Consider the following 13801-nt stretch of genomic DNA (forward strand, 5'->3'; position numbering starts at 1 on the left):
AGAGAAGCAGGGCTTGCCAGGTCTTCTCCCTCATTTTCTGAATCATCCGAGTCCAGGAGTCTGGGTCCAGGAACCTGGGTCACAACACAACATTGCTTTTCTACAAAGAACACAATGGCTCGTTGCTACTCTTTTAAGCCTTATGGGAGTGGCCAATCATCTTCTGGCCTTACTCCTCAGTTGTCCTTTTTTCCTTCAGCTGCTCTTGCTTTCTGGCAGTTCTTCGCATGCATGCACTAGGAACAGGCTTCTCCTGTTCCTCTGCCTCTTTGCTATCCACCTCTGGAGGCTCCAGAGTCTGCGCATCGCTCGCAAATGGCCCTGGCCTCATCTCTGCCTCTGATGCAGACCCCTCATCCGGGCCTTCTCCTGATTCTAGGACTGGCCCATTGTCCTCCTCACTGTCCGACTCCGCTGCTAGCTCTGCGGGCTGCTGGCGGACCACAACAGCTACATGAGAAAAAAAAAATATAGAGTCAAAATAATAGGGGTATGTATCCAAGTTAGCATACAGTTCCATGAGGATTAACATCCTAAACTCATAGGTTGCAGATTGTGTTTTGATTTTGGAGAATTGGAACCTTCAAGAATGATAATTGAAAGACAACATATTGAATGGTTTGCAGTGTAGTATATCTAAGAAATATTTAGCATAGCCGTCTCTCTTAACTTGCTTCCTTAATGTTGTAAGAAGCTTTGAGCTAAACAGGATATCATTACATTGTATACATCCCTTTCCATCAGACGGTTATTTTTAGAAGAGCTGTTAATTAATTCTACATACCATATGAACAAAATAGGTGATGGCTTAATATATATCTGCTTTTCTTTCTCACTAAGGTTGACAACAATGTTACTAGGCATTTGAATAATGTATTGAAAAGAGAAGATTGGGATATACTCATTCTTCACTATTTAGGATTGGATCATATTGGTCATCTGAGTGGACCAAACAGTCCTTTGATAGGACCAAAGCTTTCTGAAATGGATAACATTATCTCGAAGATTCATAAGTCTCTGCTCTCCGAGGTGAGATGCTTAACTTTTGAAGATGTATTTGATCAGGAAAACAGGAAGAAGATTTAAAGTATCCGACTTCAGCCTACAGATGCATTTTATCTTACAGCCTGACCAAGTAAATGATCAATTGAGACCAAGTCTCATTGTGATCATTGGGGCACACTTTCACTTAGTCGACAATTCTTAGTCCCAGGCACTTGGAATTGTTGACTAAGTGAAATGCATTGATCTTGGTTTTTTGAATACATTGGCCATAAAATGTGCAGGAGATGGAAATAATATCTTATTTCAATCTCTGAAATGTTCTGTTGGATCATTGTGCATTGGCTTTATTTCAGCACAGAACGTAATTGGTAAACGACTTGAATGTTTCATTTTTAACCTGGTAAAAAATTGAAATGTACTTTGGGGACCTGATAGACTCTTAAGTTTTGTATTGATATAATATTAAGGCATGTAATGCAGGGAATCTACAAAAGCATATTTTTGAATGCATATTTGCATATAGGAACTTGATATATTTGCGATGCATTATGCTTAGCCAGCTTAAAGGTTGTGAAAGTACCAGCCAGGTGGGATCCCGTTTCTTACTTAAATAAATGGTGCTGTGAGAAATCCTAATAATATATTTCTAACAAGGATTGGGAGAGGTGGTTGTTGCGGTATCTTTTACCAGTTTACTTAGGTGTGTGGCAATCGTTCTTGAGAATCCTAACCTTTATGGCTCAAATCTGCAAGGCAAGGGAACAAGTTTGATAATGAAATTTTAAACTATTCCATTAAAACTTTGAATTTTTTTTCTGATTCAGGAACTGGAGAAAGGAACATTGCCCAATTTACTTGTTGTTTGTGGTGACCATGGCATGTCTGAAACAGGAAATCATGGTGGTTCCTCAGAAAGTGAAATTCGTACCCCTTTGCTTTTTGTCAGCTCTGCTTTTCAAAGAACAGGTGGTAAGAACCGACTTTCTTTCTTAATAACATGATGGGTTCAATAAAGAAATATCTGGCTGCACCATTTCAGATTGCGAGGGTGGTGGTGGTTTACATGGCAGAATCTTCCATAACTCCATGAAAATCCATTTTTTCGTTTTCGTTTTTCTTTTAAAAACCAATCCTAAATGTTGGAGAGACATTTATCTCAAAAGCCTTGTCCCTTTTCTGCCGTGGGATTTTTTTAAAAATTCAATCTTCTACGTAGTCCCAAATAATCAGAAGCACTATGTTCCAGAAACAAGTTGTGTGGTGAAAATTTGGCCTGAGGTATTTTTATCTGGAGAACTTGTAAGTGTTTTAATGTATCTGCTAAATGGACTCTTAATAACTCCAAAAGCAATCAGTATATTAATATTTTAATGCAAAGCGGACCTGCCTGTTTTTACGGCTAAAGGCAGAAAGTGGTGTCAAAAGAATAGCACACCATTCAGTGACATTATTAAAGCTAAGTGAGTCAGTTCTTTCTCAAAAGAATTGGAACACAGAAATATATATTCAAATGTTTTAAAAGAAATATGCATCCTGGATGTCTTCTGGGTTCCCAATAGCCCCCTGCTTATGTCATCAATTCAGTTACTTAGAAACAGTAGTAACTTTTGAAATTTACGTGAAGTAGCATAAAAGTGGCGAGAGAGAGTTTGAATTTCACAGTACTTGAGGTCCTGTGAATACTTGCTGAATCTTCCTGTGGGGGAAAAAAAACAATGAGGAGAAACAGCTGTTAATTTGGATGCAGTACAGACAGGAGAAAAATGCTTATGGGACAGCATTGCTTCTGGTCAAGAAATTATATTTTGGGGAATGAGGAATAGATAAGCTTTAATCAATATTTTCTTCCTCACTTTAGGTCCCCGAAAATATCCAGAACTTATCCAACAGACTGATCTGGCTGTCACCTTAGCATTAGGACTTGGCTTGCCAATTTCAAGAAACAGCGTTGGGAAGCTTCTGTCCCCGGTGATAGAGTGGAAGACAGCTAGAGAACAGCTACGGCTATTGCATTTGAATGGTTTACAACTCAGTAAACTTCTTCAAGAGAACGTCCCTTCGTATAAGAAAGGCAAGTAAGTTCAATATGTTCTGGTAATTAGGATGTTTTTATTTGCTCCCATGAACAATCATATATTATGATATGAAAAGAGAAAGTAAGATTCTGAAAATTAACAAGCAGCTTGCTTATAAGTGAATGAAGGGAAAAGAAAAACAAAAGTAAGAATTGGCTGTATAGCTAATTAGATGTTTATATTAAATATCAATGAAACCTTTTAAGTCAAGGTTCTAGGATATGACAGCACACTGTAATGTAATGTAAATCTGAAGGTATAACATTATTTACACATTTATCATAATTTTAAAAAACTGAAATTCAGCTTGGAGGTAAAAACCCTCCTGTCAACATTAGTCATAAATAGAATGGGCCTGTAGTTCACGTGTCTTCCTTATGAAGAGCGACTTTGTTTTCAAGTTACGCAAAGCCATCATGTTCAGTTGCAAGAGTGTGAATGCACCGAGTATCACTCAGGTTTACAATATGGCATCCCAAAGCGGTAGCCAGGAAATTGTAGTAAAAAGAAAAAAAAAGAAAAAGGAATTAAAAAAAGAAAAAATGTAAAATTATTGTCGCCTGCCCTTCTTTATAATGAGTAATTATCCTCTTAACCAGCAGCCCTCAACCTTTTGGGCACCAGGGACTGGTTCCGTGGAGAAAGGTTTTTCCGTGGACTGGAGGGGCGGTGGTTTCATATGTTGCCTGCTTTCTGTGGATGGGTCTTCGCTTGTTGGATTTGCCCCCAACATCGTTTTGCTTTTTTTAGTATTTAGTATGTCCTTTGTCACACAAAATTATGCAGTATAGTTAGTCCCCATTTAATGTTGAACAGTTATTCAATAACTGTTCATCGTTCAGTAGTGTTGAACGAGGGGATTTATGATGCTGTAAGCCATCATGTCCTTGCGATCACATAATTACAATCAAGTGCTTGTTTATGCCTCACAGTTATGACATTACGATGTCTCGCAATTATGCAATTGCTGTTTGCAAGCTTCAGTTCTGCCTTTCGACAAACAAAGCCAGTGAGATAGCCAGCAAAAGATTTCAAATGGTGATCGCATGATAATGGGACACTGTGAACATGCAGGATTCACCTAAGAAAGGCAACTGGGATTGCTGAAACTACCATTGTAACGGGAACACATTGCTTAGTGATGGGAGTACCCAGTCCCAATTACCATTGGTAAGTAAAGACTACCTGGAAAGTTAGCTCACCCTGAATAAAAAGGGCCGGGATAGCTCAGGCTGTTAAGAAGCCTGTTATTAGAACACAGTAGCCTGCAATTACTGCAGGTTCAAGCCCGGCCCAAAGTTGACTCAGCCTTCCATCCTTTATAAGGTAGGTAAAATGAGGACCCAGATTGTTGGGGGGGGGCAATAAGTTGACTTTGTAAAAAATATACAAATAGAATGGGACTATTGCCTTATACACTGTAAGCCGCCCTGAGTCTTCGGAGAAGGGCGGGATATAAATGTAAAAAAAAAAAAAAAGTATTCATGGCCCTGAATAACTAGCCATGGGTGATCTAGTCCACTGTTGTTCCTTCTACTAGCCATAAATCAAGAAAAATAACTGGTTAATCATACGGGGAAAGCTTTAGCTTAAGCTCTATATTAAAATATAATGTTCTGTCTGCATTTTCATCTCTTATTATTAGATCCTGGATTTGAAATGTTTGTGAAGGCAGAAAAAGCTCATGGGAATTGGATTCAATACTATTTAGACGGCAGTAGCACACAAGTTGTCACAAATTTGAGCAAAAAAATCATAAAACAATATTTGGAAGCTCTCAAGATCCTGAGCTCTTCTTTAAGCAAGCAGGTGGCCCAGTATGACATATATTCAATGATAATAGGAACCATGCTTATTCTGGAGGTATGGACTGATTTTTTTTACTTACTTACTTGTTTGTTTATTATTTATTGATTTTAAAAGCCACCCAACTCCCAGAGTTTCTGAATGGCTTCCATATCCAAAGATAGAAAAGAGTGAAATGAAAGGGGAAAAAAGGAGTATGTTTGGAACAAAGAACCAGCGTCTCAAAAGAAAACTAACATGATTGTCAGCCATCATAATCCTAGGCCTGAAAGCAGAGGCAGTTTTTCAGAGATTTGCAGAAGAGCTGGAGGATGAGAATTGTATGGTTCTCTTGTGGGGATGAAAAGTTATAACTAAGCCTTATTTTGATAAAGCAACACATTCGACCTGTTACTTAATTTGCACAGTTCTGTGGTGTTTATACTTGGTGTATGCTCTCAGCCAAACTTAACTCGACACAAGGCTATCTGATTAGATTTAGGGTGGGACATTTTATCCAGGTTCCCAAAAGTTGTTGTAGATAACTTTTTTTTTTGTCTGTGAACTTGGCAGGGAACCATTTTGTGGTGTGAGTTACTCTATGCAACAAAAAGCCTGGTAAAGAATAGAAATTATTAGATGGTCTTGTGATTGTTACTTTTACAGTAACTGGTCTCCTCCCTCCTTTTTATCTTTTTATCTTCATTTTTCTCCTTTCTTCCTCCCTTATTGAGTCATTTCCCCCTCTTAAGGAACCCTCATATAAACAAGCATAAACTTTACTTAGAGTTCAAACAGTAACAGGGTTCACAAGGAGGTCTGAAAAAAGATATAATTCTATATAATCATACCAGGAGACAGAGAGAGAGAAAGAAAGGAACAGTAACAGGGACCACAAAAAGGCAAGGTTCAATTTCCAGAACCTCATAGCCACCGAAGGACAAAGTACTAGCTACCACAATTGACCTGTCCATGTAAACCAGGGGTGTCAAACTTGATTTCATTGAGGGCCGCATCAGGGTTGTGTTTGACCTTGTAAGGCCAGGGTGGGTGTGGCCAGGGTGGGCGGGCCATTCGTGTCGGAGTGCCTGTGGGGTGCTCTGCCAACGAAAACAGGTTCCCAAGCTCTGGTTTCGCTGGCAGAGGCACTGGGTGCCATTCCTTCGCTGTTTCCAAGGCAACCCCGTGGCCCAGATCTAAGCACTCTGCGGGCCATGAGTTTGACACGCGTGATGTAGATGAAGGTGTAATTGACACTAGCTTCCATCTTGACAGTTTCAGTATGGTAGTGAAAGGTAATCTGCCCCTAAAGCCACATACAGGTAATCCACAATTTAAAACAGTTCATTTAATGACCATCCAAAGTTACAACAGCATTGAAAAAGAAGTGACGTATGACCATATACTCTTTCGAGCAGGACTGGCTTAAATAGGGTTTTTAAATATGGATTTTATTGGGGTTTATTTTATATTTTGTATTGTATTTTAAATTTTTAGGCCATATTGAATAAGTTTTTTAAAGAGTGTTTTTATTGTAATATATGGTATTATTTTATCTGCCTGTTCACCGCCCTGAGTCCTTCGGGAGAAGGGCGGTATAAAAATTAAATAATAATAATAATAATAATAATAATAATAATAATAATAATAATAATAATAATAATAAGAACAACAACAACAACAACAATAATAATAATAATAATAATAATAATAATAATAATAATAATAATAATAATAATAATAATTATATTTCATACCTAAGGATGTTACAGCATCCTCATGGACATGCGATCAAAATTCAGATGCTTGGCAAGTGGCTCATATTTATGATGGTTGTGGTGACCTAGGGTTCTATGATCCCCTTTTACAACCTTCTGACAAGCAAAGTCAATGGGGGGGCCAGATTCACTTAACAACCTTGTTACTAACTTAACAAGTGCAGTGATTCACTTAACAACTGTGGCAGGAAAGATCGTAAAATGGGGCAAAATTCACTTAATGATTGTTTCACTTAGCAACAAAAATCTTGGGCTGAATTGTGGTAGTAAGTCGAGGGCTACTTGTATTTGCTTGTTGCAAGGCATTACAGAGGTATGTAAAAAACGTAACACTACAGACTGTTACATGTTAAGTGGTCTGCTTGATTTGCTGAATGGTTAGAGAAATGACTGAGTCAGGTTGCACCCTAGCCGTAATATGAGATAGTGCAGGGGTCTCCAACCTTGGTCCCTTTAAGACTTGTGGACTTCAACTCCCAGAGTTCCTCAGCCAGCTTTGCTGGCTGAGGGACTCTGGGAGTTGAAGTCCACAAGTCTTAAAGGGACCAAGGTTGGAGACCCCTGAGATAGTGTGTAATTTCTGCCTCTTGTTGAGTTATAGACTAGATTTTGACTGTGTTTCTCTGTGTCCCCCATATAGGTGCTGTTCTTACTCTTACTGAGCCTTCCAAAAGCCCTGAGCAGCAGAGCTGAATTTAAGATACCAAACTCATCCTTGTATTCTCTGATGTTCTACTTGATGAGCCTTTTATGGAGTGCCATTCATGTAGTTGTGTGCACCTCCACGGAAAGCTTATGTTATTTTTGCAGCATTCCCTGGATTCTGGCAGTTGGAATTATCGTGCTGGCTTCGGGGCTTTTTTGGGTCATAATTTCCTTTCTGGAAATGCGGGTTATAAATTCAAGACAACCATTGAAGGTAAAAAAAGAATACTGGAATATAATATATAATTTCTTACCAATTGCTCATTTGTATTTCCAGGGAGAATCTACACGCTATTCCTTTTTCCTTGTGCCATTTTGCCTGCTGTCAATTACAATATCTTTTTCATGTTCCCTTACTCCTTTATAAAGGAGAAAACACAGGCACTTTTTCTCTCACAAAGAAGCTGGAGAAAATTTGAACAGGGCAAAGTCTAAGTCACTTTTTTCCTGTTTCCATGGTTTTCAGTTTCAGATTTTAATATAAGTAGTTCTAGTGCCTGTTTGCAGATCGAATAATATATACCTAGATCAGTCCAGTTTAATTTGTTGCAGAATCATAAGGAGTTTGGTTTCTCTCTAAATTGTGGGAAAAGTAACTCCTGGCAAACGGTAGCAATTAGAACATTAATATTGAGCCATACAATCTAATGTAGTCACCTTTTCCCTTAAAAATATTTTTGTACATAATCCTTACGTTATGCGACCTCATCAATCAACCTGCAATTGTGGATAATAGGCATTCTTTCTCGCTGGTGAAATGTTAATTGCCATGTATACATTCAAAATAAAAGCAGCCAGGGCTTTCTCTGGAATTGTTTTATAAATCTGAGCTGAATTATACCTTGATTCCTCTATAATCTGTGACCCTTCACGTTTATTAATTAATGTATAATAGAATACCTGCATATCCTGCATAAAATGTCAATCCCACTTACAGCCTCAATAATAGAACTGTTTTAGTAATCATACTCCTATTTTTGCTCAAGGAAAGATCTCTTCAGCCATCTTGCAGATTTGATTGGCAGGTTGCTACAAAAACAAGCAAAGCCAAGTGTGTTTAATTGATCACATTGATTTTGAATTGTTTGTGCTCTTCTTGATTTTCCTATCATGGCATACTATATTTGGGATGCAGTGGCTCAGTGGCTAAGATGCTGAGCTTGTCGATTGGAAAGGTCGGCGGTTCGAATCCCTAGTGCTACGTAATGGGGTGAGCTCCCGTTACTTGTCCCAGCTTCTGCCAACCCAGCAGTTTGAAAGCACGTAAAAAATGCAAGTAGAAAAATAGGGACCACCTTTGGTGGGAAGGTAACAGCATGCCATACGCCTTTGACGTTTAGTCATGCCGACCAAATGACCATGGAGACGTCTTTGGACAGCGCTGGCTCTTCGGCTTTGAAACTGAGATGAGCACTGCCCTCTAGAGTCGGGAACAACTAGCACATATGTGCAAGGGGAATGTTTAATTATAGTAGAACAAAACTACTGAAATCAATTGTGAATTAATTCCTCACTAAATTACTCTTATTTTAATGAGCTGCTTCATTTAATGGGCTTGCTATTAATATGATTTGTGTGAATCCCATCCCAGCAATGTTGCAAACGTTATTTTGGAATTTCCTACAACTTCTGTATCTCTCAGAATGGTTGGTCTCTTTAAAGAAGGTGGCAAAATAATCTTGAAGATATAGTTATTGTGTTGTTGGATAATTAAGATGTCATATCAAGCTGTTTCTGTGGAAGTATAGATTTCAGTAAGGATTCAAAGGTGAGTTAAGTTCTAAAGGTACTCCCATTATTTGAGTAAGGCTTTAGTATTAAGCTCTAATGTGAAGGCTTGTTTTGAAAGCGTGTTTGTATCCATTTTGTAACTCACTCATTCTTTTCCAGTATGGTCTGTATTCTTCCCTGACAATCTGGTGTGCTGCAGTGATTGTTGAGGCATAGTTTGTTACAGTAAGAACATCAAAAGGGCCATTCTGAATTACACAAAACATTCATCCAGTCTAGCATATAGGAAAGGCCATATGTACAGGCAGTCCTTGACTTACAATGGTTCATTTAGTGATCGTTCTAAGTTACAATGGCACTGAAAAAGGTGACTTATGACCACTTTTCACACTGATGACCATTGCAGCACCCCATTGGTCACATGATCAAAATTTGGATGCTGGGCAACTAGTTCATATTTATCATGGGGTCCCGGGGTCATGCGATCAACTTTTGCGAGCTTCTGAAAGTCAGTGGGTAAGCCAGTTTCACTTAACAACCTTATTCATAACAACATCTGTGAATCAACTTAACAACTGCAGTGATTCACTTAACAAGTGGCAAGAAAGCTCGTAAAATGAGACAAAACCCACTTAACAAATGTTTCACTTAGCAACATAAATTTTGGGCTCAATCGTGGTTGTATGTCGAGGACTACCTGCACTGCCTTCTTTTCTTTCAGAATCCTGTAATGTCCACTTCTAGATACATTCCCAATGTAGTGTATATATACTGTCAATGCACAAATTCAGCTTAGGACAGTGGTCTCCAACCTTGGCAACTTTAAGACTTGTGGACTTCACCTCTAGCAAAGCTGGCTGAGGAATTCTGGGAGTTGAAGTCCACAAGTCTTAAAGTTGCCAAGGTTGGAGACCACTGTCCTAAGCTGAATTTGTGCATTGACAAATGCTGCTTATTTGGCTGCATAAATTTAACAAGTTTTTGGACATGTCTACTTGTGAATGAGGTTGCAGTCTGGCAGAAGTTAAAGATATTCTGAACTTAAGTAATTTTGAATTTTGATTTGTTACAGCTAGGAAGGCTTGTTGCCTAAAGGGTAAGATGTGGTTAGTTTTAATGATTAAATTAGCCAAGCCCAGTTCAGGAAGATTAGTTTCAGGATGCTGCTGGTGTGACTCTGCTGCACAGAGCTTCAAGGGGCATCTTTTAATCTTTGGAGGAAAAAAATCACTGCATGAAAACTATTTCTTCCACTAATCCATGTTATCCTATTTTATAATGGAGCAAATAATAAGTTTTGAAGTGGCATTTTTCAGATTGTAGCTTAACCGGATGAAATGTAACTGTTTTAACAAGCAGTTTATGGCAAACTGCCTCGAAGATAATTTCATATAAAAGCAGTATATTACAAGAATCTATAATAAGAGGAAAAGGGGAAAAGAAATGCAAGATCTTAAATTTTGAGCCTGCTTTTCAGCAGTTCTTATCTATGTGGGGAAAGGCATGAAAACTAAGTAGCTGTCATATAAATTAGACTTCAAATGAATGTGAAATTAAGCGAACTACTTTTAAAAGTAGTTTTTATTCTAAAATGCATTTACCGGTATGTATTAGTAACTGAATATAGAATAATATAGTTTTTTTCCTTTGAACTAGATAAGTAGTTCTTTTTGTTTTTAGATTGTGCAATACTTTAACTTCTCCCTCTCTCACACGCACCCCCCCCACTACCCCCACACATACACCTATCGTCTATCTATCCAGGGATGAAAACTACTTACCTTCCCTACTGTTTTGGAAGTGTGTGTGCTGCACCAGTGCATGAGCGAAGCGAGCATGCCGCCATCATCAAGTCTGATTTTTGACCCTCTGCGCATGCGGAAAGCCTTCTGTGCATGCGCAGAGGGTCAAAAATGAGTTACTTCTTGGTTCAAATCAGGAAGTAGCAATGGGTGGGTGGGTGGAGCCTTGTGCTGCCGCCGCTACCGGTTCACTGAACCACGTGCTGCCGGCACTACCGGTTCACACAAGCCGGACAGAACCGGCAGGATTTCGCCACTGTATGTATGTATGTATGTATGTATGTATGTATGTATGTATGTATCTGTCTGTCTGTCTGTCTGCCTGCCTGCCTGCCTGCCTGCCTATCTATCTATCTATCTATCTATCTATCTATCTATCTATCTATCTATCTATCTATCTATCTATCTATCTATCTATCTATCTATCTATCTGCCCACCCACCCACCCACCCACCCACCGTCAAGGAATAAGAATAGGAAATAGAATAGGAAGTGGAATAGGGAGTGGAATAGGGAAATCCCACAAGATGGGATGAGGTGGAATGGGATGAGATAAGATAAGATGGGATGGGACAGGATGGAATGGAATGCGATGGGATGGAATCACAGGGCTGGAAGGAACTTTGAAGGTCTGCTAACCCAAGGCAGGAGTTCTTATACCATCTTTAACAAATGGATGTCCAATCTTTTCTTGAAAACCTCCAGCGATGAAGCACTCACAATTCTAGAAGGCAATTTATTCCACTGGTTAATTGCTTTCACTGTCAGGAAATTTCTCCTTAGTTCCAAGTAGGATGTCTCTTTAATGAGCTTCCACCCATTGCTTCTTCTGTCAGGTGCTTTAAAGTATGTCAACCCTCTAATCTCTGTGACTTCCCTCTCATGTACCAAAAGACAACCATCATGTCACCCCTAATCCTTCTTTTCATTAGACTAAATATACCTAGTTCCCTTAACTATTCATCGTATGATTCAGACCGCTTATCATCTTTCTTGCTCTTCTCTGCACTCATTCTAGAGTCTCAGCATCTTTTTTGTATTGTGGTGACTAGAATTGGATGAGGTTTCCAACTGTTGCTGCACCAGTGCAATACAGAGTAATATTATCACATCTCATGATTTTGATGCTCTCCCTATGTTGATGCAGCCTAGGATTGCACTGGCTTTTTGGCAGCTTCAACACACCACTGCCCCGTTTTCGCTGGCAGAGTGCTGCAGGAGGCTGTTCAGGCTGAAAACAAGGTGCTGGGGGGGGTGGCGCATGTGGGCCTCCCCACACCCCATTTTCACTAGCAGAGGCATTGTGGACCGGTCCTTTTCTATTTCCAGGCCAGCCCCATGGGCCAGATCTAAGCACCCCACAGGCCGAATCCGGCCTTGGGGGCTTGAGTTTGACACCCCTGGATCCAAGACAGAACATTGAAGTATCCCACTTAATGCTTTTCTTAATGTAGATGTAGTTCTGTTGAGGGCTACCCACTAAGTGTCAGGTTCCAAGTAATGCACCCATCACAAATCGAACTCCGAGGCATTTCGTTTCCTCAAAGAACAAATTCATTTAGATACATCAGCTTTCCACACAAATTGGTGGAAAGCCAGTACTGAAAGTTCCATGCTTTCCACCGCAATATAAGTAAGAGTTTCTCAATTTTCCAAAACAATCTGTCACATTGTCGAACCAAGATGAGAGGTGGTTACTTGGCGACTTATCTCCTCTTCCTCTGGCCAGCCAGCCTTTGGAATGTATTTGACTAATCAGCTAGCTATCTTGTTTTGGCTGAAGACTCTATCCTCCTCGGCTCTGCCCCCTTCAGCTCCGAACTATGTCAAACTGAATTGATGTGAGAGTAAACAAGGATATAAACAATCCCACACCCCAATCAAATTCAGGCTTGACACTAAGTGCAGTTGGTTAGCATTTGGCACTATAGCAGTTAATCACCTGCTCCATATATAATCAAAACCAACTATCCCTCCTCAGATCATTTGGACCATCTTTAGAAGTACCAATGAAGAATTTTCTATAAAAAGCAAAAATTTTCCAAATGTGGGCGCAAGCTGCTAATAAGATTTGTAGCAGCAGAAAAGGATACATATATGATTTCTGCTTTGTTGATTCTGGGGAACATCTTAAATAACGCTCCTCTTACAGCATCGCTCAAAAGTTCATTGACAAGCAATGAGCAAACAAACTTGCATTGATGTATTTTAGAAATTATGAACTGGTTTCTTCAAGATACTTGTGGGTGTATATAACAATAGAATTCATAGGTTGGACATAGCTACAGTTATACCGCAGTGAACAGTGATAGAAGACCATATCTACATGGCAACACCTCAGGAGTATCTAAATATCTTGTACCTACTTCCCAAGATACACAAGCTATGCCATACATGCGATTTCATTCCCAATCCTAAGCAGTGGAATCATTATGGCTTGGAATATTGGGTTTCATGAATTCTATATGGTATTGAGAATTTATTTAGCAAATACTGTCAGCTGCCTAAGAGACACCATAGGCTTCCTAAGAGATTGAAATATACTGGCAATCTTCTTAACAATACCTGTCTACCCATCACAGATGTTATGGCATAATATAACTCCATCCTTCATAGAAGTGGGCTTCAAGTCATCCAGATACCATCAGTGATCTCAGTGTAACAGGCCTTGCCACAGACTGCATGACTTTGTATTCATCCATAATTTAGTCACTGCTGGCAATAACACACCTGCAAATCAGTGGCACTGCCATGGATACACAAGTGGTTCCATAAATATGCAAGTATTTTCATGAGTCACTTAAAACATTTTCTCAACTCTTAGCCTTTGAAAATCCTCCTTTATCTGGGATTCATTGATGACACTTTTAGCATCTGGACCCAAGGAAATGAATCGCATGAGAGCATTTCCCTACTCAGC

The 13801-nt window shown here is 39.3% G+C and overlaps 1 protein-coding gene across 8 annotated transcripts in view; it reads left to right on the forward strand.

Annotated features, from left to right (window-relative positions):
- PIGG (phosphatidylinositol glycan anchor biosynthesis class G) overlaps positions 1-13801 on the forward strand; it is a 185511-nt gene that overhangs the window by 16798 nt on the left and 154912 nt on the right. For 7 of the 8 annotated variants that reach the window (XM_058166479.1, XM_058166487.1, XM_058166485.1 and 4 more), the window contains exons 4-8: positions 841-1029; positions 1830-1974; positions 2864-3076; positions 4726-4943; positions 7284-7562. In XM_058166479.1, the coding sequence (XP_058022462.1) occupies positions 841-1029; positions 1830-1974; positions 2864-3076; positions 4726-4943; positions 7284-7562 (1044 nt within the window). The remainder of the gene's footprint in view (positions 1-840; positions 1030-1829; positions 1975-2863; positions 3077-4725; positions 4944-7283; positions 7563-13801) is intronic. The other variant, XM_058166480.1, reaches the window with a different exon arrangement.

The sequence above is a fragment of the Ahaetulla prasina genome, chromosome 2 (genome assembly GCF_028640845.1).
Source record: "Ahaetulla prasina isolate Xishuangbanna chromosome 2, ASM2864084v1, whole genome shotgun sequence".
Lineage (NCBI taxonomy): Eukaryota > Metazoa > Chordata > Lepidosauria > Squamata > Colubridae > Ahaetulla > Ahaetulla prasina.